This window comes from Rhincodon typus, chromosome 1 (assembly GCF_021869965.1).
Source record: "Rhincodon typus isolate 14 chromosome 1, sRhiTyp1.1, whole genome shotgun sequence".
In the NCBI taxonomy this organism is placed as follows: Eukaryota; Metazoa; Chordata; class Chondrichthyes; order Orectolobiformes; family Rhincodontidae; genus Rhincodon; species Rhincodon typus.
The window spans coordinates 133586687-133610527 of record NC_063332.1 but is presented as its reverse complement, the minus strand read 5'-3'; the positions used below and the strand labels follow the sequence as shown (position 1 = coordinate 133610527).

Below are 23841 nucleotides of genomic sequence, written 5' to 3'. Positions count from 1 at the left end.
CACAGATGCTGCCAGACCTGCTGAGCTTTTCCAGCAACTTTGTTTTTGTTCCTGATTTACAGCATCTGCAGTTCTTTTGGTTTTTATTTAGGAAATTCCGTGTCACTGGTCACGGGTTCTGTGGGTCCTTGTGTGGCTGCTGAACCCAATCCTAGAGCCACATTTCCAACCACACATTTGGCATGTGTTTCCAGGATGTAGAAGTGGTCCTGGGCCATGAGATAGTTTGTAAAGGAGAAGGGTGGTGGGGAAGCAGTTTGAATTCCTTCACGTAGGCACTTTGTGCAGAAACATTTTCTAATGTAGGAATGCTGTTGCACATCAGCCTTCGCACAGTCTTTGACAGAAGTTAGATCCAGTACTGGTGGCAAGGAAACCTCAATGACTAGGCATCTCTCTACTGTTGCAGCCTTCATCCATCTTCTGAGTCGTTGATATCACCATTGAGAACTTGCTTTGGATTGCACTTTGTCTGATTCCTCCTCTCTGACCGTACCCTCACGTGGGCCCTGACAAGAGTGGAGAACTCCTGATGGCATCGCTCGCACATTCTATGCAGCACTCGAGGCTCTCCACTGCAGCAAGGTGGCAATCTATGGAAAGTCTTGTACAATTTTAGCAAGACCTCCCTACTTTTGGGCTCAATTCCCTTTGAAATAAAGGCCAACACTCCATTTGCCTTCCTTATTATCTGAACTTGGATGTTAACTTTATGTGATTCATTGATGAGGACTGCCAAACATCTCTGTACTGTAGCTTTCTGCAGTCTTTCTCCCTTCTATTAATATTCAGATCCTCTACTTTGCCTACCAAAGTGCATAACCTCACATTTTCCTACATTATAGTCTTTCTGCCAAGTTTTTATGCACTCAATTGTCCTGTCTACATATTCCTTGGCAGACTCTTTGTGCCATCCTCACCACTTACCTTCCCATCTATTTTTGTGTCATCTGCAAGCTTAAATTTTAATACATTCACTTTCTTCATCCAAATCAGGAATAAATAATTGTGGCCCCAGAACTGATCTCCATTAGTTACAGGTTGCCATCCTGAAAATGTCACCCTTATCTCAACTCTCCGTTTTCTATGAGTAACCCAATCCTCTATGCATGCCAAAATACTACAAAATGCAACACTAGTCTCTTATCTAATTAAGTAACCTCATTAAACGCGTACTGAAAATTAGTTTCCCTTGCATTTTTTCTCTACTGATGGTTATTGTACTTACTACCTTCACTCCTTTTGCCCTTGGTTATTTAGTATTTTTGGAATACTGTACAAAATATTACTTCACTTCCTGCGTCATTCCCTGGTTGTCCATTATTATTTCCCCAGCCTTATTCTCTGCAGGTATATGTTCACTTTGGCTTCTCTTCCTATTTGCATGCTTAAAGAAGCTCTCAAACTTGAAAGCAATATCAAAGTGGATATTATCTCCAAAGACTCTTGTTTTGGTCATGTTTCAATGGTTTTAAAAAACAGCTTGCAAAATTTACAGTCAACCTGATTAAAATTCTATTTACCACCTTCAATGTGATCCTGTGGTAAAGTAAGATTGACAGCAAAACAACGAGATGATTTTGTGGCACTTATGTTCCTAGTTGCTAAGAAAAAAACCTGCAAAAATATTCACACAGAGGCATAAAATTGCGAGCTAGAACATATGATCTAAAACTGGTAAAATCTACCTTTTCCTGGTCATGAAGCAAGCAAGTAACTTAACTTAAACGTAGTCTTTAAGCAATTAATCAGAGCATGGAATCAACTATCACTGCAAGCTACCACTTGTGCTGGCTTGCTGCTGGGACTCTGAAGTTATACTGGTGTAAAATCCAAAGCTAAAGAAGTAAATGTCTTTATCCATATAGGCATGAATTTAGTGCATTTAGAGTAAATAGGAAACAGCACCTACAGGATTTACCATTACTTTTTACCATTGAATGTAATTGTTCTACAATTGTAAGCATTTATAACTAGAAACATAAATTTAACTCCTCCAGCATACTTTTAAGTGACAATTATTAATTATCCTCTTCCACCTTTAGCAAGTGTGAACATACCACAAGTAAACAATAAACTGGCTTATAATAAAATGGCATGCACATATCTATTGCCGAAAAGAATAATGGTCACGCTTTGAAGCAAAATTGTGTGTTTGTACATGTTTCATGACATCAACATTTAAATGCCATAATGCATTAAAGGCATCAACTGAATATAAATTACTGTCATTCATAAATTGGGACAAAAATTAATTTCATTCAGTAAATTGACTAATGGGATTCATTTCCTGTTGAACTTGGTAGAAAATCATCCATTAGAACCCTCCTAGAGTCTTGCTACTAAAATTTACATATCTGTACATATCTGTTCCTTTTCTCAAGCTCTCTTGCCCTTTCAATCATGAAGCATATTACTTCACTGTCACCACAAAGCAGTTCCTAACAACAGGAAACCCAGCTGGGAAAGGAAGAGGGCAGCAGGCTCATGCATTAACATAATAATCCAACTGCGCTCCCAAAGGCCCTCAGGGCAGACAGCATATTAGCTAGCCCTCCTGCGCTGGCCCTGGCTGGAGCTGCCTCATCACCTGCCTGTCAACCTGTAGCATTCATAGCCTACCCAAAGGCATCAGACTATGCAATATCATGACATCCAATCAGTCTACTATTAATACCAATATATCCTCCTGTTTTTCCACTTATAATCAGTAGAAAATGCTTGCAGCTACCGGCAGTAAACAGAAATTTTCAGGTAATTAGATAAGCCAATATTGTGTTTGTTGCAATGTAGTAAGTTTGCTCACTCATACTAAACCTCTAAATATTCAATATTGCGTCCAATTTTTAAAAATGTTTCCTATTACAAAATCTGCGTAAAAACTAATTGTGGACTATTCAGTTGCTCATTTTTCTAATATAAAGAACAATTATTGAACTGTACATATTATTTGAACTAGCCTATAACTATAAAAACAACACCATTTAGACTGAGAAACATTACTCCGTTGTTCAAATACTTAAATAATTAAAGCTAAGTGTATCTGATTAGGCACACAAACATTCTCAGTTTACCTTTCTGATTCTTTTAAGCCTTTTGAAAACTCTGTGTTCCTCTGGCTCCAGCCTCTTGTTAATCTCCTACTTGCTCTCTACACAATCGACAGATCTACCTTCAGTCATTTAGAGCCTACATGCTCTACTTTTCTTGCCTGCTTCAGGATGTTCCTAAAGGCCTACTTCCTTGATAAAGTGATAGCTCCTTCCTTTGTTCAGTATCCATTTTGTCACATAATATATCTATCAAAACATTGGGGTGTTTTTTTCCAAGGTGCCTTATGAGTGCATGTTGTTATAGGTTTGATTTTCATAGAATCATATAGGAGCCCTATAGTGTGGAAACAGGCCATTCGGCCCAACAAGTCCACACCACCCCACCCTGATTCATTCCCCTAGCCCTGCATTTCCCCACGTCTAACCCAAACATCCCTGGACACTACGGGCAATTTAGCGTGGCCAATCCACCTAGCCTGCACATCTCGGGACTATGGGAGGAAACCGGAGCATCTGGAGGAAACCCACACAGACACGGGGAGAATGTGCAAACTCCACACAGACAGTCGCTCGAGGGCGGAATTGAGCCCGGATCCGTGGCACTGTGATGCAGCAGTGCTAACCACTGAGCCGCCCCAATTTAGTGATGTAGGGTGCTTATCCACAAATCCCTGAAGGTGATAGGGCACATTAATTAGGTAAGGAGGCAAACAGGATACTTGCCTTCAATCAAGTCATAGATTATAATAGAAAGGAGGTTATGTTGGAGCTTTGGTTAGGCCACAGGTACAGTACTGTGGACAGTTCTGGACACTGCATTTTAGAAAGTATGAGATTGCACTGAAGGGCGTACTGAGGAGATTAACCAGGGTGTTCTTTTAACAATGAAGAGAATCTGAATAAGCTTGGATAGCTTTCTTTGCTCCAAAGAAAACAGAGGGCGTCCCCGATAGAGGTTTAAGATCATACGGGGCATGGTGGACATTGGGGACCCTCTGGCCAATTTCTGAATGAAGACATCGAGGAAAGCGAGATCGTTTGACTGTTCAATTTCAAACATGAATTTGAGTGCAGGATGGAGCCAATTAAAACATGCAAGGAAAATCTTACATGCTGCTGCTCTTTCCAAGACCACAAGAAACTATAGAGAGTTATGAACACAGCCCAGTCCATCACTCAAACCAGACTGCCATCCATTGACTTCATTTATACTTCTCACTACAACAGAAAACCAACAAACATAATCAAAGGCCCTTCCCACCTTGGTGTACTCTCCTCCACCCTTTACACATACAAACAGATTCAAGAACAATTTTAACCTGCTGTTATCAGACTTTTGAATGGACCTCTCAAATGCTAATATTGATCTCTGCACATTATCGGCAGCTGTAACACTGTATCCTGCACGGTGTTCTGTTACACTGATGCACTTGTATAGTACGACCTGCCTGTAAAGCACATAAGACAACACTTGTCACCACACCTTGGTATGGGACAGTAAACATTCAAATCAAATCAAACATATCATTAACATATTAGAAATATGTTAGGGATGGCAGTTAGGTGTCATTTCATTGATGACAGATTTCGCATGGAATTCAACAAATATATTTGCAAGTGCTAGACCTCACAGGGATCCCACGGTAGCACCTTTATTTGAGCTATATTGATCAAATACACAATCTTTAACTTCTCATTAGTCAAGGTTGATTCACCTTTCTGCTGGGTTTTTATATCTCAAACAAATGAAAGTTTGTAAACCATGTATTGTAAAGACTACTACTTTTTTTGGACTATGGATTTAAACACAGGAAGTGATACTATTTGAAACCAAGGGACTGTGAAAGAACATGTTGCTTTGTTTTTAAAAGAAGTAGATTACTGGAATGCTGTTTTACCTACTTTTGACAGAGAAAGAGTTAATATTGAGTTCAATATCACTGTTTTTCCTTGGAACCAAGCTGAGTATCAGAGGATTTACATTGGATTCAAAACCTTAACTCTGTTGCACTTTTGGCAGATGCTGCCAGATCTTTTGACTTTCTACAATACTTTATTATACTGCTAATTAGGTTTACTGAGTCTGTATGAAGATTGAAATCCCCCATGATTTCTTTATTACCCATATTACATACACGTTACATTTCTTGATTTATTACATGCTCTACATTTTTGCTACTCTTTGGTGACCTATAAACTCCCAAGGATATTTGCTGCCCTTTGCTGTTTCTGAGCTGCACTCAAACTGAATCAGTCTGAATCTTCTAGGAGCTGACATTCCCCCACCTCCTATTCTCCCCGGACCAGATATTCCTCTTCCTGACCCTTCACTCCTGAACATCCCCCCAAGCCCAGAACCTGAGACGTGTTACCTGGACCCGATATCAGCTGTTCCCCCTTGCTAAACATGACACACCTCCCTGTCACCCCAACTATCCAGGTAGCTGATCCTCCCCCACATGCCCAAGTTCCTTCCCAGCCCACAGCAGATGCATTGGACAGACCTTCAACCCACACTCTTGCCTGCACAATGATCGTAGTGCCTCCCACTCCTACTACTACTACATTCCTATTAACTACCGAGTTGATTGAATGATCTGACCATGGTATAAGAAGACAATCACTAAATTTCCCCATCCCTGGTGTAGTGCAGCTTGGCCTCCAGCTCAGTGAATTTAAGCTGAAGTTCCTCTATCTCAACACTTACTGCAGATATTTTTGCCTTGGATCACACAACTGTTCGCGAGTTCCCACATTCTGTAGACACGTCACCTTCCCTATCATCTACAAAGTGCTTAATTATTTTACTATTATATTTTAGTGAATGGCTTTAGTCCTACCCATGCTTTCATTCTTAATATTTCAACAAATGTTCCACTCGACTGGTTCATTCTGGCACCTGAGACTGGATTGGATAGCTCTTACAGGAGCTGTTGTCTATCTTGAAGCCATGTGTCTTCTGGTCTTTTAGATGTTGCTGTTGTCTCTGGGTCCTCTCTCTCTCTTGTTGTCCAAAATCTTGTGGATATTTTTCTGATGAGGAATTTACTTTCACAACTTGCAACAGTGGAATGTGAATCCATGCCTTTTACATTGCTGGTGTAGTATGATGGGTACTACCATATAATATTTTAGAATTCTAAATGCTAAGGGATAAAAAGTGCGTTGATTAGAACAACTTGGAATTAAAAAACTAGAACATAGGAGACCAATTAGTAGCTCATAAGTCAAGATTTTGTCCTTTCTAATTTTGGAAGCTAACACCATAAGGCAATTATTCAATATCAAAAAGGGTCAAAAATTAATAATTTTAGGAAATATATAGGAAGGAAATTAAATGCAATAACATTTCCATCTTTTTAAAGCAGGTCACCTTCAAAATACAAATAACACACATCATTTCTTTAAATATGTAATTAACTTCTCCAAGGTTTAACTTTTCTACCAGAAGTGAACTTCAAATAGAAAATACTATTCAAATAGAAAATACTATTCAATTAGCATACTATTAAATATCCGGCAACTTTTTTCTCCCCACACTGTAGGAAGCTGGTACTGCACCCTAAACATTAAATATTTTTACTGGAGTTTTTCCTCAGTTTGATTCCACTATGTTTCAATTGGATATCCACATAATATTGAACAGCGCAATGAAAATGATAGTATGAAAATGCAAATGATGTTTCTGTAGAATACATGGATCATAATTTACATTTATTTAATTAACAGCTGGGCTTTCCATTTTCACTGATCCTTGAGTTATGTTTTTAATTCACTCTATGAATGTGAACTGAAATGGCAACTCACAAAGTACCCCAAAGAAATGCTTAAAAATCTTTGATCTTCAGCCCACAGCAAATGCTGCTGTGTTCCACTGGTTGGCCTTTGGGATTCCTGAAGAACCAGACATCTGGCTACATGGTTTTTATTGGTTGACTCATTCCCATGAGAACACAAGTAGTAACACCATACAGGGAGTGTCCTGGCAGGGAAAAAAATCCTCAAGCATTTCAATGGATTATAGTTTAAAAATGGTCTTCATATGTCTATAGGGGGCCTTAGAGCTCTTCTCCACTGGGGCTGATATTAAACACCAGATATTAACCCGTCTAAAAAAAACCCATAAACACTTCCATTTCAGTTCATTTCTTCAAAATAAAAATACATTTTGAAATAAAGGCAAATTTATAAAAGTAAAGTAAATATGTTATAATGCTTCACGACTTGCAGAAGCAAAATTGGCTGCTGGCAGTGCAAAGTATAAAATAAGGCAAACTATGTCATCTCAATCCAAAAGCTTCCAAGATTAACAAGTAATCACTTTTCTGAATTTTAAAAGAAAAAAAAAGCTACTGTATAAATATTTGCATATTTTGCTCATACAATCTTAAAAATATCATAGAAAATCCTTCAGGAGTAACAAATACATGAAACCACTAATTTTGACTGAAAGAAAGTATTAAAAGTACCCAACTCTTACTGGACTGTTAATATTTAGTAACAAAATGTTTTACATATATAGTACTTCAATAAATATTAAGAATGAGTACTTAATTTTTATTAAATACACAGGAATTATTGCAATTTGATTATTTAACTATAACCAACATTTCAGTACCATTGAAATATAAAACTGTTGAAAGAAAATGTCAGTTAAAATCAAACAGTCCTATAATTCACAATAAAACCTAGACCATCGCCATATAATTTACAGTATAAACAAAAAACCCTTTATTGCACTGAAATATTTCCAAGTTAAAATCCCAACTATAGTCTTGCTGCCCTTTCAAAAGGGTAAGCAGTATAAATAGGCAAGTCAGAATATAGTGAGCATTTCTGGTCCCCTTATCTAAGGAAAGATATATTGGCATTGGTGGTCATCCAGTGAAGGATTACTGGTTGATTCTAAGTATGGAGGGGATTTTCTTATAAGGACAGGTTGAGTATAGATTGGGCTAGTACTCAAATGGAGTTTAGAAGAACGCGAGGAGATGATTGAAACATAAAAGAGCCTTAAAGGGTTTGACAGGATGGATATTGAGAGGTTTCCCTTTCTGGTAGAGTCTTAGGACCAGAGGATATAATCTCAGTCAGGGATCAGCCAGTTAAGACAGAGTTGAGGAAAAATTCTCTTTCTGGTAGTGAATCTGTGAAATTATTTACAGCAAAAGGCTGTTGAGGCTGCAGCATTGAGAATATTCAAGGCTTGATGAGCTGAATGGACTACTTCTGCTCCTACATTAATGGTCTGAGTGGATGACAGCTCAGTCTGCAGATGGACGAGAAAGCTGACTATGGATGCCACGATGCAGAAAGCCAATGATGTTGGGGAAGGGAGGCTCTGGGGATGGATCGTTAAGTCATGTAAAGGATGTAAAAGTCATGGTAAAAGGGAGCATAATCAGTGGAATAGATATGTCCCCATTAGGAAATCTGAAGGTTGCGCTCTCTATCCGATACCAGAGTTAAAGATAGCTCACAACTGGGGAAGAACCTAGAGAGAGAGTGGAAGGATCAAGCTATTGTGGTTCATAGTGGGACAAATGATACTGGAATGTCTGAATGAGAGATTTTTTTCCCCTCAAAGTTCAGGAACTTAGAGCTTCCTTAAAGAGTATGTCCTCAAGGGTTATAATCTCAGGTTTATTACCATTGAACAAAGGATAAATTTAAGGAGATGAACACATGACTAAAGGAGTGGTCTGGATAAGCGGGCTCATGGGACACTAGCACCAGTATTAGGATAGGAAGGAAGGTACTGCTAGTATATACTCCACTCCAATCAAGCTCAGACCAGGGTGCAAACAGAAAGAATTAGTGGAGCTTTATTTACAAAGACTAATAAAGGAGGGAAGGACTTCGGCAAAAAAGGTAGTGCAGATAATTTTGTAAAATAAACAAACAAATGAGAAGAGGGTACAGTAACCATCAGAAGCTATGCTTTATGTACCAGAAGTAAATGAAAAATTTGAAAATGTGAAGAAATTAAATGAGGAGAAAAAAAGAAATGCGACAGCAACCTTTCAGAGCCGTAGGACAGTTTAAGAACATCAAATAAATGTTTGTTACATAAACACGTGAATATAAAGATTACATAGGATATGGCACAGAAAAAGGCTGTTCAGCCCAACTAGTCTTTGCAAATGGCCATGCTTCTTTCAATCCTCCTAAATGTATCATTTTAATTATCTATTCCCTGATCCAACGTGTTTCTCTAGCTTCCCATTAAAGTCATGATTCCACTCCAACCACATCCTGTGTAGCAAATTCTACACTCACACCATTCTTTGATTGAAAAGGTTTCTTTTGAATTCCTGACTGCAGTTCCTGGTTACTGTCTTAGATTGATAGCCTCTAGCAGTGTTCTCTTTGACAAGATCATAAGAAGTGGCTAATCTCATCTCGGTCTCAACTTTAATTTCCTGCCCACTCTCCATAATCCTTCAACCCATTACTAATTAAAAATGTCTATCTCCTCCACTCAATGTCCCAGTATCCACCATTCTCTAGGGTAGTGAATTCCACAGATTTACGACCCTTTGAAAGAAGTAACTTCACCTCATCTGTTTTACATCTGCTATCCCTTAACCTAAAACTATGACCTCTCATTCTATATTGTCCCACATGAGGAAACATCCTTTCTACATTTACTTTGTCAATCCCTTTTAGCATCTTATATACCTCAATTAGATCTCCACGCATTCTTCTAAATTCCAGAGAAAATAAGCCTAAATGGTTCACTCTGTCTTCATAAGACAAACCCCTCACCTCCGGAATAAATCAAGCGAATCTCTTTGAAACTATCTCCAAAACAATGACATCTCTCACCGAGTAAGGGGACCAAAACCATACGCAACACTCCAGATGCTGTATCACTAAAGTCTTGTACAGTTGCAGCAACACTTCCTTACTCTTGTATTCTATTCCTTTAGCAATAAATGTCAAAATTCCATTTGCCTTCCTTGTTAGCTGTTGTACCTACATTGCTGTTTTCTGCAATTTATGCACAATATTCTGCACCAAAGCACTCCAAAATTTCTCTCCATTTAGATAAGTTGCTTTTGCGTTCTACCGTCCAAAATAGATAATCTCTCACTTACCCGCGTCAAACTTCGTCTCTCAAATTTTGGCCCATTCACCTAACCTATCCATATCCATTTGTAAAATTCTTACTCTTCATTGAAATTTACTTTACCGCCTATTTTAATGTTACCTGCAAATTTGGCTATAGAACTTTCTATCCCCATATCCAAGTCATTAATATAGATTGCAAATAGTTGGGGTCCAGGAACAAACCAGGTGGTACCCAACTAGTTATATCTTGCCAACCAGCAAAAGAACCAGTTATCCCAACCCTCTGCTTTCTGTTGGTTAGCCAATCCAGTACAGAAGCTAATAAATCATTCCTAACCTCCCATGATCTTATCATCCACACGCTGATCCAAAAGATCGGACCTCCGAGCTTCCACAACATAAACTCTGTGAGCAAACCCTTTCACACAAGCAAGTAAACTAAAGTTGCAAAATACTAAGTACTTATTAGCATTTTTCACCATCATATCTTCCTCCCAACAACTATGATCTCACCTTTGGTTTTACTGGTGAGATCCAGGAAGCTTGGGAGACCCATGGAGCTAACGTTCAATCAAAACCCATGTCACTATTACTCTAATTAGGCAGTTTAAACATTGATCCTGATGACTTGCCTCTCCCAAAGTGTTTGCATGAAATATGGAGGTTTGATGCAGATTCTTGATTCATTCACTTTTACTCCAGGATTTCAAACTCCACCTTCAATCAAATCCAAACACTCGGCCAAGTTAAAATACCATGCTAAAAGTCATATTAATATGCAGTTAATTTTTCTCTCCAGCTCAAGATCAACTACACTCCTTTCAAGATGGATTCCTTCCTCCAGTTCAAATGTTTTACCCCTCGTTCTACAAGATAACTGGACAATTAACTTCCTTTGCTATGTTGCTCATTATTAGAATTAACAACATACTGTTACTTAGCACCTTTACGGTCGAGATCAGATCAAGACACTTCTCACAGCATAATTCAGGTGGTAGGATAGGAGAGGAAGAAAAAAAATAAGACAAATAAAAGAGGGGGGCACAAGTGTTTGAAGTTATGACCTAAAGCTTAGTCATACAAATTTCTTTTTTCAAAAATGGTGAAACAAGTGGCATACACAACAGATTGTACTACTTCCAGAAGAAGAGTCGTTCAAGATCGGAAGAGGTATTGGGATGCACATCATGGATTTAAAGCAAAGTTAAAGTTTCAAAAACCAGTTAATCTGTTGTCAATATTGACAACCTATATGCTAAAAATCTTACATCTGCATGCATTTCCAGCAAACTTTTCTCATTAAGTTCCTGTGTCAACATTTATAAATTCCCTGTGAACTAACTATACCCCTCTAAACATTAACATAAATATCTCTCTTCGATCATTAGCCTACACTGAAAAAAAACCTCTGCCCCAACTAATTCTAATTCTCAATTTCCCATTTATTATTTAATCTTGAGATAATGTCCTGAATAATTATATAAGGCGACTATAAAGATTTGTTTGATGGTACAAAACTTGAGTATGGTTGAAGCATGCTGTCAAAGCTTTTCATCTTGCATTCATCAGGATAATCAGGCACATGTATGCCAAATTTTGAAAAGGGACCTACAATTTATACAGTAAAACGAAAGGGTGCTGATTGGTCAAGGCTTTGCCATGGAGAATGCAGCAGGAAACTATTGTTCCCCACACATTTGCACCATTGTGGAAAAAAAAGAGACAGTGCCAGGACACAGTTCCATGTCCAGTTACTCCATCATATCTAACAGGCTTCAAGTTTTAAATTCTTTCTTGGGATGGCAGCGTGCCACTTTCAAAATTAACATGGAATTCAACTATCACTTTTCCCAGAAGATATTTTGCCATGAGATTACTAATTAATCCTGCGTAATTGCACAATACTCAATCTAAATACCTTTATCCCCATACAGTTCAACAGAATACTATTTCAGAAAACTGTCATGAAAGCATTGTCCGAACTCAGCCTCCAGAGCACTATTGCCAATTTTGTCTCGTCTATAGGAAGATTAAAATCCCCAACAATTAGAACTTTGTCCAATGGTATTATTACAGTCAAATGCAATGGTATCCTCTTTACAGTATACTCCTCTTTTCTACTTTGCCTGTCTTTTTAAAATGTTGCCTATCCTGGAATAGTTATTTCCCAACATTGGTCACCTTTTAACCATGTCCCTGCAACAATGATTAGAACTACTTAATTTTAAATGGTATTTTATTATTATTTTCATGGACCTTATTAATTGGTGCACTATTACTGTTAATCTCCCTGACCCTCTTTTCCATTCACCTGGTGGTTATTCAAATCATTACCTTACACGTTCCCTTTAGATTTCTAAATTTCCCATCAACTGAACCCTGTCACCCACCCTCATTTAGTGTCTGGGTAACTCTTCTCCTCCAATAATGCCCTCTATACAGTTGGGACATTTGAGCCAAAGTTTTTCAATGCGTGGACACCTAGTGCAGACAGTTATCCAGGATTGCGATGCCCTCAAAAAATTCCAAGTGTTGCAGTTATAGCTTACTTGCTGCCCTGTTTAACCCTATTTATTTTATTACTTAACTAAATTAGCAAGTAACAAGTTAAACTAGTAGGAAGTCTCCTAGCTAGACAAATATTTACTAATTATCAGAGGTAAAAGGGAAGAATAAAACAACAGCATTTTTGTCTCCTGCGCCAAATTCCCATGTGTACCAAATTCCTGCCTGAGCAAAGAGTTGATGAGACACTGTTGACAAGGCACTTTGCTCTTCCTCACTCAAGTTCAAGGGGCTCCTGGATTTCTTTTTCACAAAGACTGCAGACAACCATTCACCAGCTTCAACCATTTCAGTTCCATTCACTCATCATTCCTGGATTCATTGGTCTATATTACCTCCCGGGCTCAATTCAAAATAATCACCCTCTATTCAAATCTCTCCAAGATCTCACACTTCCCTTTTTCAGTAACTTCCTGCAGTACCCAGGAGTCTTTGTTATGCACCAACTCTGGCCTTTTGTGAGCCTCCAATAATAATTGATCCACCATCGAAAGCTGGGCCTTGAGTTTAGAACCTAATCTGTGAAATTCCCAACCAAACCAATTTCAACCTCCGTTTCCTTCTTTACAACACCTTCTAAAACCTACCACTCTAATCAAGCTTTTGGCCATCTGTCCTCTTATTTCATATTTAAAATGTCAAATTTTGATTTGATATTGCCTTGGAACATTCTATTACATTGAAGGTGCTATCTAAATACAACCGACAGTCAGAGAGTCATAGCGTCGTATAGCACAAAAACACACCCTTCGGTCCAACTCATCCAAGCAGACCAGACATCCTAAAATAATCTAGTCCCATTTGCCAGTATTTGGCCAATATCCCTCTAAACCCTTCCTATTCATATACCCATCCAGATACCTTTCCTCAATCTTGCCTCTCAACTTGAATACACAACTTGATTGACGTGACAAATCTGGTCATTCATTACCAAATTTGATTTGACCAAGTCAGCCAATGAGCTCTCTGCGCCGCAACTTCCTACTACTCGAAGATCATCCAGTTAAGACAAAGATATTTTAACACCTCTTTTCTCCAACGCAAACTACATTCTCCAACAGCATTCCCCAAACTACTCCATCCTCACTTCTAACAATACAGTTGGATATTGAATTTGAGATTAGAAATAAGAGAGTTGCATCTAGAAAAGAAGTGAAAGATTAATTAAACCAAAAACTTGAAGAGGATGCTTTGGTTTAGACATTTGCATATTTTAAAAGAATGCAGGGAAGAAACAGTAAAGGCATTAATACAGATTTTTAGTAACACATTAAAAATGGTGTAGTGCCAGAGGCAGACAGAGAGCTGCCACTGTGTATTTATTTAAGACGAGACACAGAACATGTCCAGGGAACTACGATCATTCAACTTAACATCAGTGGTAGGAAAAAGTAGTGGAATCCAAACCAATTGAGATAAAGAAAAACAGCAAGGAATAAAATTTAATAACAAATAGTCTGCGTGGATTCCAAAGGGAAAGTCATGCTTTATCCACCTCACTGAATGGTTCTGAACAGCCAGTGCAGGAAACAAACAAAAGTAATGCAGTTGATGTAATTTATCTACTTCTTAACATAAAAAGTCTTTAATTAAGTGCTACATAATAGACAAATAGAAAAAGTCAAAGAATGCAGATTCATGAGACACAGCGGATGGTTAGCTGGTTTAAGATAGGACTAAAGGGTAGTCAAAGTGACAGAAGGCAGAAAAGTGGTGTTGCACAAGGTTCAATACTGGGCCCATGTTGTTTAGATTTTTGAATCAAATGCACAATTTTCAAAGTTGCAGGGTCACAAAATTGGATAGGGAGTAAAGTTGTGGAGGTGCATGTGATAGTCAGTGCTGAAGGAGACTACAACAAATAACCAGATATTCACAGACCTTTGGATTGGGCAGATGATTGGGAAATTAATTAATGACGAATAAAAAGCAGAATAATTTAAATATGGGACAGGAGCATAGGGATCTAGGATTACAAATATACAAATCATTAAAAATAGCCAGAGATAGTAGGAACTGCAGATGCTGGAGAATCTGAGATAACAAGGTGTAGAGCTGGATGAACACAGCAGGCCAAGCAGCATCAGAGGAGCAGGAAGGCTGACATTTCAGGCCTTGAAAAGTGAAGTGGCTGTGCTAACCTTGTCTCAAATCATCAGTCAGTGGAGAGGATGCATTCCCTCACCACATCCTCAGTGACTAACATGGCTTCCTCCCCTCAAACGTCCTGAATTTAAAACCTTTCTCCTCGGTTTCAAATTCACTGCCACATCATGTCTCAAAGGCATTCTCCAGTCTACTTTTTCTCACACATCCAAACAACTGAATCCTCAGCCTTGTGCATCCCCTGCTCCCTTTATTTTACCATTAATTAGAGAACCTTCAGCTACCTCAATTCTACATACTGAAGCTCTTTTCTAAATGCCTCTGTTTCTCTGCCAGCCAATATTCAACACTGTATGTATCGGAGACAAAAACTGTTTGAAAGGCACAGTCCAATGTAAGTTAGTATGAACTCAATAACTAGATCACAAGGAATGGTTTAAGTGGCATTAGAGAAGTACATTTTCTAAGTACAGGATATTCAAAAAGTATAGGCCAATAAAACAGTTGCCTTGTTCCTTAATTTTCTCTTCATAAACAAAGTATTTCATTCAACCCATTTATTATTTTTCGAATTCAATGATATTGCCTACATCCCTGAAACATGTTACAAATTTGCATAAAAACCTCCGTGTACTATGAAACCATGCATGTGTAAAAGCTACAGGTGGCCTTTCAGTCTCCAAAACTGCTTTTGAAAGACACTGCCTGATAAATGGAAGTCTGACAGAAAAAAATATGTGGACATTCTGAATCTAACTTCTAGTTTGCACGGCCCCTAATAAGGCATTAGGTGACAATCTCACTCAAAGGTCATAGGACATTGTTTGAAACACAAAAATGTTAGGACAATGTAGTATGAAACCCTTTTATGTGTTTAAGATTCAAGTACACTGCAAGTTTCTGAATTCCAGCATTTCTAGGTCAACTACACCTTAATTGAAACATTTAGCTATTAATATACATGAATAAAATGAACTCCTTTTGTCTCCTCCTTATAAGTTCTAACTAAATTTTTGTTTTTGCATTAACATCTGGAGAAAACAAAATATCAAACTGACCATTATTGATTAACAGCATGCACAGTTATCAGTTATTGGCATATACCAGGCTGCATCAAACACATTGAAACGCCTAGCTATTGTATTCCAGTTCTCAGAATCATTGCTCATCAAATTGGCGAGGAATACTTATTTTTAATCCTTTTCTAATATAAAAAGGTTTGCAATCATCAAATGTTTAAGCGTCAGACACAATTCTTTTCTGTACAGCATATACCTGGAAACATACATTCAGCGAAGCGTATGGGGTGAGCACATGAAGTGAAATAGGTCTGGTTTCCGCTTAACAGTGTAGGCAATTCCAAACTGTAGAATTCAGGGTAATTAACAGCCTTAACTATTGCCATAGCAAAGTGCTGCCCACCAGATCAAGAACAACATACCAACTGAACACATGTAGTACTTTGCAAATAAACAAAGAATCATGTGTAAGGAAATTGATTTTTAATAATTCAGGTTAGTTGAAGTCGGTAAGTTACATTTCAAGCACTAGAAAGAAGCAGTGCACACTGATACCAGAAACATTATATTATCCACATGATAAAAAAATGTAGTCCTCAAAGTAATTTTAATGTAATGCATAGGCTGACAACAATACATTGGGGTAATGAGACCGAATTTAATCCAAGTATGTGTTACATAAACAGACATTAAAACATTTGGGTCATTTGCTGCAAAAGGAAGGAATATAATTTTCTTAACAAGAAAGCCAATTCATTTACTGAGAGTAGATTATTTTTATGCTGAGAATTTGCCTATATTTATGGACTATGTGGAGAACTGGAAGACACTGATGTACTCACACTTTCCGGATTAAAAAGGGTTTTTTTTTGAACTAAGGTTTTGAAAGGAACTCATATGGTTTCTTGGAAATTAGGTCAACAGTTTAAAATCTGTGGTCCACGTGTTGACTACAAAAGGTTAAATGACTTTGGAAAAAGAGATAAGCAAAGCTTTTGGGAGATGGAAGATGGACTTTATTGCCCTTATTTGCTGGAAATACCAGCATTAGAAGAGACAGTCGGAGTCCATGTGCTGATGGAGCCGACCAACCTTTGTGGACTTGGCTTTTGTTTCCACAAACCTAAGTGAAGAAGCAAGAATAAAAAAGACTCTCCAAAGTATTTCAGCTGTACCACTTCCATCTCTTTCCCTCTCTTGGTTGAAAAACTTGGGATCCTGTTAGAGCTTCCACACACCAGTATTGATTACCTTGTAAACCCCAAAAAGTTGAACCACAAACACCAAAAGATCTGGATACAGCTTGATTTCCAAACAAATCAAAGTCTTGTTTGGAAGATCTTTAATTGGCCAACACAGCTAGCAGTTTGATTTTTCCACAAAATGGCCTGATGGACTATGAGAATTCATCAAATTATATTCTTTGTTTTTCAGACTGCTGGCCAATAAGGATGTTTTTATTTTGCCTTCTTTAAAATATTACTTCTGCAGAATCTGTGTCTTCATTTCTGTTGCACGAGTGCATCTGTTTTAACATTAAAATGGCATATAGTTCTAAATACAGATTATAGCTACATTTTAACTGTTCTTAAAAGCAAATTTTGTTCCACAACAAATAGATTATTTGGAGCTCATTTTAAAAAAAGCCTGGTGAAAGTTTCTTTCATTCTGTAGCAGTACAAATGCAAAACAATTGCCCATTTTGATGACTAAATCAAAACACTTATACTAATGGTACAACTTGTTGAGTAGTGTGGCTTCATTACCAATGCATTCCTATCAAAGGCATAACAATTAAATTCATGGAATCACTGGCCAGAACTGGATTTAAAGATTAGTAGTAAACTAGATGGTTAGGAAAATTAAAAGAAAACTACCAAAAATGGGAGAAAATAAACTTTGAAGCTAAACAATATTAAAAAAACTGACATTGAGGGCTTCTTTAAATATATAAACTGGAACAAAGAAGATAAAGTGAACATAGGTCCCTTAGAAAATGAGACTGGGAAATAATAATGGGAACCCGGAAATGGCAAAAGATTTGATCTAATACTTAGCATTTTCTATTGTAAAGACTGAAGCAAAGAGCATTCAAAAAATACTGAAATAATAAAGGGGCAAAAAAAGTGTGCTGGGGAGGGCGGTGTCAGTGACAAAAAGATTACAATAGATAATACTGAGAAAAAGTACTAGGGAAAGTAATGGAGCTAAAAGCTACAAGTTAAGTTCCTGAATTTGAGGGCTTGCATCCTAGGATTTAAAAAAAAAAATAGCTACAGAGATAGTGGAAGCACTGGTAGTAATCATTCAAGAATGCTTAAGTTCTGGCAAAGTCTCAAATGGTTGTAAAACTGCCAATGTAACAAGCTTATTCAAAAAGAAGGGAGACAGAAACAGGTAACCACAGGACTGTTAACGTGACATCTGTCAAATGTTAAGAGTCTACTTTAAAACATGTATATACATAACATAATTCAAGCAGAGTCAGATAGCTTCATGAAGGGGCAATCATTGTGCATACATCACAAAAAGTTGCCATCCAAGTTAAGCAAGTAACAAAGATAGACAGAATATTGGGCTTTATTTGAAAGGTAATGGAGTATTAAAGGAAGGTAAAACTACAGAAATCTAAAACTATACAAGGCACTAGTTAGACTAAACTTTGAATAATGTGAACAGTTTTGTTCCTTTACCTAAGGAAAGATATACTGGCACTGGTGGGCAGGTCAGAAAGGGTTCATGATATGAGGTTCTTATGGGACTAGACAAGGTAAATGCAGAGAGATTGTTTCTCCTTTGGGAGTGTCTAGGACAAGACGACAATCTCAGTGTCACCCATTTAAGACACAGATGTGAAGGAGGGTAGTGAATCTGTGGGATTCTTTACCACAGCTGGGTCGTTAAGTACATTCAAGGCTGAGATTGACAGATTTTTAATTAGGAAGGGATTTGGAGAAAAGATAGGAAAATGAGTTGAGGATTAGCAGATCAGTCATGATTGCAATGAATGATGGACCAGATTCAATGGGGTGAATGGTCTATTTCTGTCCATCCCCAAGAATTCTCAAGGTATGTGAGCTGCCTTCTTAAGCTGCTTGCAATCCCATGTGATATACATACACCACACAGGGGTCTCGGATTTGAAGGTGATCTTGCAAGTGATCCTGTTTTGATCTCCCTCCTTTCCAAATAAGCCTGTTTTATTGGCAGCTTTCTATAAACCGGTTGCCCTTGCTCTTTTAGACAGTAAGGATCGTAGGTTTGGAATGTTCTGCCAAACAGGCCTTGACAAGTTTCGGCAGCACATCTTGTAAATGGCATATACCACTGCCGTTGTGTGCCATTGATGCAGAAAGTGAATACTCAAGCCTGTGAATGGGGTGCCGTTGAAGCTGGCTGCTTTGTCCTAGATGATGTCAAGTCTGAGTGCTGTTGGAACTACACTCATACAGGCAACTGAAGAATGTGTCAAAACCCCGATCTATGTCTTGGTGGACAGGCTTTGGGAGGTAACAGTTGAGTTACTTATTGCAGAATTCCAAGCCTTTGTATGGATTTTCTAGCCACGACACCTATATGGCTCTTTCAGTTTCCAGTCAATGGCAATGGCCTCATGGGGGAAAGTGTTTACAGAGTTAGCTATAGGGAAGTCCATGAGAGATTTGTAAACAAATGGAGAATTTTTAAATTGTGACATGGTTTGATAAGAAGTCTATGAGTACAGGAGTGAATTTTTTTTAAAAAATTCAGTCATGGGATGTAGACATCTCTGGTTAGGCTAGCATCTATTGCCCTTCAGAAGGTGGTGGTGAGCTTCCTTCTTGAACTGTTGCAGTCCATTTGGTGTAGGTACACCCCACAATGCTGTTAGGGAGAGAGTTCCAGGGTTTTGACAGATTGGTGAACAGAACCTGCTGTTAGGACACAGCAGAATTTTGAATGACCAAGTGTATGGACAGTAAAATTTTGAAGCCAGCTACCTGTGCATTGAAACAGTCAAAAGCTAAAAATAAAAGACAGGACAGAAGTTTCAAATACAGATAAGCTTCTGTAAGGGCATAGTAAAGCAGTATCATGCAGGTGATAATAGGCATCCCAGTGAAAATGCAGATAAGTGGTTGGAAGCTCATCCAAGCGTCAAATATGATTAAAAAAATTGATAGTTGCCTGGTTTATCAGCATCAGGCAGTTGTCAGGGAGAAGAGTTGAGTTGCTGGTTTGGGAAAAAAAAGAGCTTATAGCACTGACAGAAGTTAATTGCTTTGGCAGGGGGTGGGGGGGTGGGTGGAGGAGGAGGACGTAAATTGATCCTTGGGGAGCAGAGGTAATGCTGCTGAAGCAAAACAAAAATGGATACCATTGCAGATGATTCTCTAAATGCAACTGAATAAATAAGCATGGAAATGACTGATTACAATCCCATTCAGCTGGATGACAAAAGAAACTGGAGGACAGTGTGTTCAAACAAGTTAAAAGCTTGCAGGAAAATCAAAAAAAGACAAATGAGGATAATGTGCTATGGGCACAGTCAGAGTTTTTTTATATGACTTTTGTAAGAGCTATTTTGGAACAGTGGCAGGGGCAGAAACCTGGGGGGGATTCGAACATGTATTTCCAAGAACCACAGCCATACAGTTCGGCAGTAACCAAACAAGAAATCATTTCTTTTTGTCAGCACATCTTGAGATTTGCTTGAGGACCACTTCTTTGTTGGGGGCTAGGTTTTGGCTTAAAAAGGCTCCTTTTTCATTTCACTTATCTATTGATGATCTGGTATTATTTCAGACTACATTACTTTTTGAAAATCTAACTACAAATATCAGAAATAAAGATTTAATCCTTTTACCTTTACAAACAACCTTACATATTTCCAACCTCAATGAAGGCTCTCATCTGTTTTGACGTTAAAAGTTTCTTCTTCAGTTGGCATGGCTGCACTTGGTTTCTTTCCAGAAAATACCTGCATTCACTCAATGCAAGATTCTTCAGTTAATGGTTCTTCATGAGAGCCTTAAACAAGCTGCTAAGACAGCTCACATATAACTTAAAATTGATTTTTCAAACTACTCCTCCACAACCTTTTTTGGGAGCTTTCTCTTATTGACATTAAACTACTTAGGTCTCTTTTTCATTCTAAAATACTTTCTAAGCCTATCAGTCCTTTTTCTGTCTGACTCCTGATGTCACAGTACATCTTGTTGCTAGGCAACACCCAATTGTTTTCTTTTCCTCTACCGTCTGTTTTCTGAAGCATTGAACTGTTCACCTCAAAGTTCTTTTCTTTTAATTAAAAACCTTATTTAGATCCATGTGAAATCAGACAACACAGTACCACTCTAAGGGCTCAAAATGAAAATAAGTCCTTCCCTCCTTAACCCTCTCTATTTTGTATAGAAATACAGAGTCAAACTTAAAGCCATATACAATTCTGTTTGCTTTACAATTCAAGTTTCCAAACAATACATCATGAATCTTAACCACAGCAGTCATGCAGTGATAATATCTTCTATATTTATATTGATATGTTGGGTATTTGGACTCACTCTGAAACAGAATTAGTTGAATTAATCAATATCTTCAATAATTATCAATGCTTCATTAAACTTAAAAGCACATACACAAGGAAGGCAGTAAATTTTCATTGAGAGCAGAGTATTTGACTCGTCAAAGGTCAACAGGCGTGAGTTAGCAATAAAAGTGCTTTTACAATGTAATGGGTATATACTCCTATGCACAATGGCATCACCCTAATGTAAAGACCACAGTATTTTCTTTTTCTATATCTTGACTGCAGACTGAAATGGGAAAAGGAATGTTTTAAAAACTATGGATAATTGCACTTTTTAAAGCAAGTTACCTGACACTCACTCATTCTAAGTGTTGTTTACTCCGAGTGCTCACAATTGTGATTAGATTTTCTCAGTCAGTCTGGGAACGGCATAGATAAATTCACCCAATCACTCCCATATGAGTGCCAGAGAAACAAATAGAGCTTGGGAAGGGGCTGGTAGTTTGCAAGCACAAGGGGGTCAATGAATTTTTCTGAGAGGGATGCAAGGCTGGATTGTAATCCGAAAAAGAGGATTTGCCAAACCCACAACATCCATGATGTAGAAGGAAAGCCTCAACAGCGCGTTATACAGTATATTTAACATCATAAAATCCTCAGATGTTTGACAGCAAACCACAGAAGAAGATATTACAGAAGACAAACAAAACTGTAGTAAAAAAGGTATGTTTAAGACAATTGACTAAAATGGAGAAAGAGAGGCAGAAAGGTTGCAGGAGGGAATTCTGGAGATTAGAATCTTGGCAACTGAAGGCACAGCCAGCAATGGTGGAAACAAGGGCCAATTTCAAACATAACTCTATTACAAACTTAATATCAGTCAAAAGTGGAACAAAAAAAACTCAAACTAATTTACTTTTTATAACCTTATTGTCTAACGTATATAATGATCAAAATATAAACCTTACCCACCTCATTTCCACCAACTGCTTTGGTTAGGATTACAGCAGATGATACAGGAGGAGGCATGCAACCAACGGTCTGCAAACTAAAAATAAAAAGCCCAAAACAACCTTAGAACATTAATTTTTTTTCCCATATGGTGTCCAACAATAAAAACGTTTACTTTTGCAGTCCTGTTCATGCCAACCTAGTCCCTTAAAGCTCCAGCAGCATTTTATACAAATTCTACAAATATCTAACTGCAAAGTCCTTCAGAGAATAAGTGTATTTTAGACATTTAAGAGCCTTGTACCTCAAATTCCAGCTCAATATTTTAAAGTGATATGGAATTAAAATTCTTCCTCAAATTACAGATCTATTGTGTATTACTACATTTACTGAAAATTCAATGATGAATCGCTGAGTTGGAATTTGAATCCTGAACTAGTTTTAGAAGATTGGCATAAAAACAAAGTCAAACAAATCCCAAAGTGCAGGGCTGGATGAACACAGCAGGCCAAGCAGCATCATAGGAGCAGAAAGGCTGACGTTGCGGGCCTAGACCCTTCATCAGAAAAGGGGGAAGGGGAAGGGGGTTCTGAAATAAATAGGGAGAGAGGGGGAGGCGGATAGAAGATGGATAGAGGAGAGGATAGGTGGAGAGGAAACAAACAGGTCGAAGAGGCGGGGATGGGGCCAGTAAAGGTGAGTGTAGGTGGGGAGTTAGGGAGGGGATAGGTCAGTCCAGGGAGGACGGACAGGTCCAGGGGGCGGGATGAGGTGAGTCGGTAGGAGATGGGGGTGCGGCTTGAGGTGGGAGGAGGGGATAGGTGGGAGAAAGAACAGGTTAGGGAGGCAGGGACGAGCTGGACTGGTTTTGGGATGCAGTAGGGGGAGGGGAGATTTTGAAGCTTGTGAAATCCACATTGATACCATTGGGCTGCAGGGTTCCCAAGCGGAATACGAGTTGCTGTTCCTGCAACCATCGGGTGGCATCGTTGTGGCACTGCAGGAGGTCCAGGATGGACATGTCGTCTGAGGAATGGGAGGGGGGGATTTGAAATGGTTCGCGACTGGGAGGTGCAGTTGTTTATTGCGAACCGAGCGTAGGTGTTCTGCAAAGCGGTCCCCGAGCCTCCGCTTGGTCTCCCCAATGTAGGGGTAGCCACACCGGGTACAGCGGATGCAGTATACCACATTGGCAGATGCGTAGGTGAACATCTGCTTGATGTGGAAAGTCTTCTTGGGGCCTGGGATGGGGGTGAGGGAGGAGGTATGGGGGCAGGTGTAGCACTTCCTGCGGTTGCAGGGAAAAGTGCCGGGTGTGGTGGGGCTGGAGGGGAGTGTGGAGCGGACAAGGGAGTCACGGAGAGAGTGGTCCCTCCGGAAAGCAGATAAGGGTGGGGAGGGAAAGATGTCTTTAGTGGTGGGGTCGGATTGTAGATGGCGGAAGTGTCGGAGGATGATGCGTTGGATCCGGAGGATTTCACAAGCTTCAAAATCTCCCCTCCCCCTACCGCATCCCAAAACCAGTCCAGCTCGTCCCCGCCTCCCTAACCTGTTCTTCCTCCCA

At 38.7% G+C, this 23841-nt stretch overlaps 1 protein-coding gene across 6 annotated transcripts in view; it reads right to left on the bottom strand.

Moving 5' to 3' along the window:
• Positions 1 to 23841, bottom strand: part of slc10a7 (solute carrier family 10 member 7) — a 252486-nt gene that overhangs the window by 192546 nt on the left and 36099 nt on the right. For 3 of the 6 annotated variants that reach the window (XR_007263258.1, XM_048603150.1, XM_048603182.1), the window contains exon 4: positions 22299 to 22374. The exons of 1 other annotated variant lie outside the window; for it this stretch is intronic. Coding sequence is in view for 4 of the 5 variants with exons in the window: in XM_048603150.1 (XP_048459107.1) it covers positions 22299 to 22374 (76 nt within the window). In the remaining variant the exon portion in view is untranslated. Of the gene's footprint in view, positions 1 to 5274; positions 6200 to 22298; positions 22375 to 23841 lie in introns of those variants that run through there. 2 more of the 6 variants (XM_048603161.1, XM_048603188.1) reach the window with 2 other exon arrangements.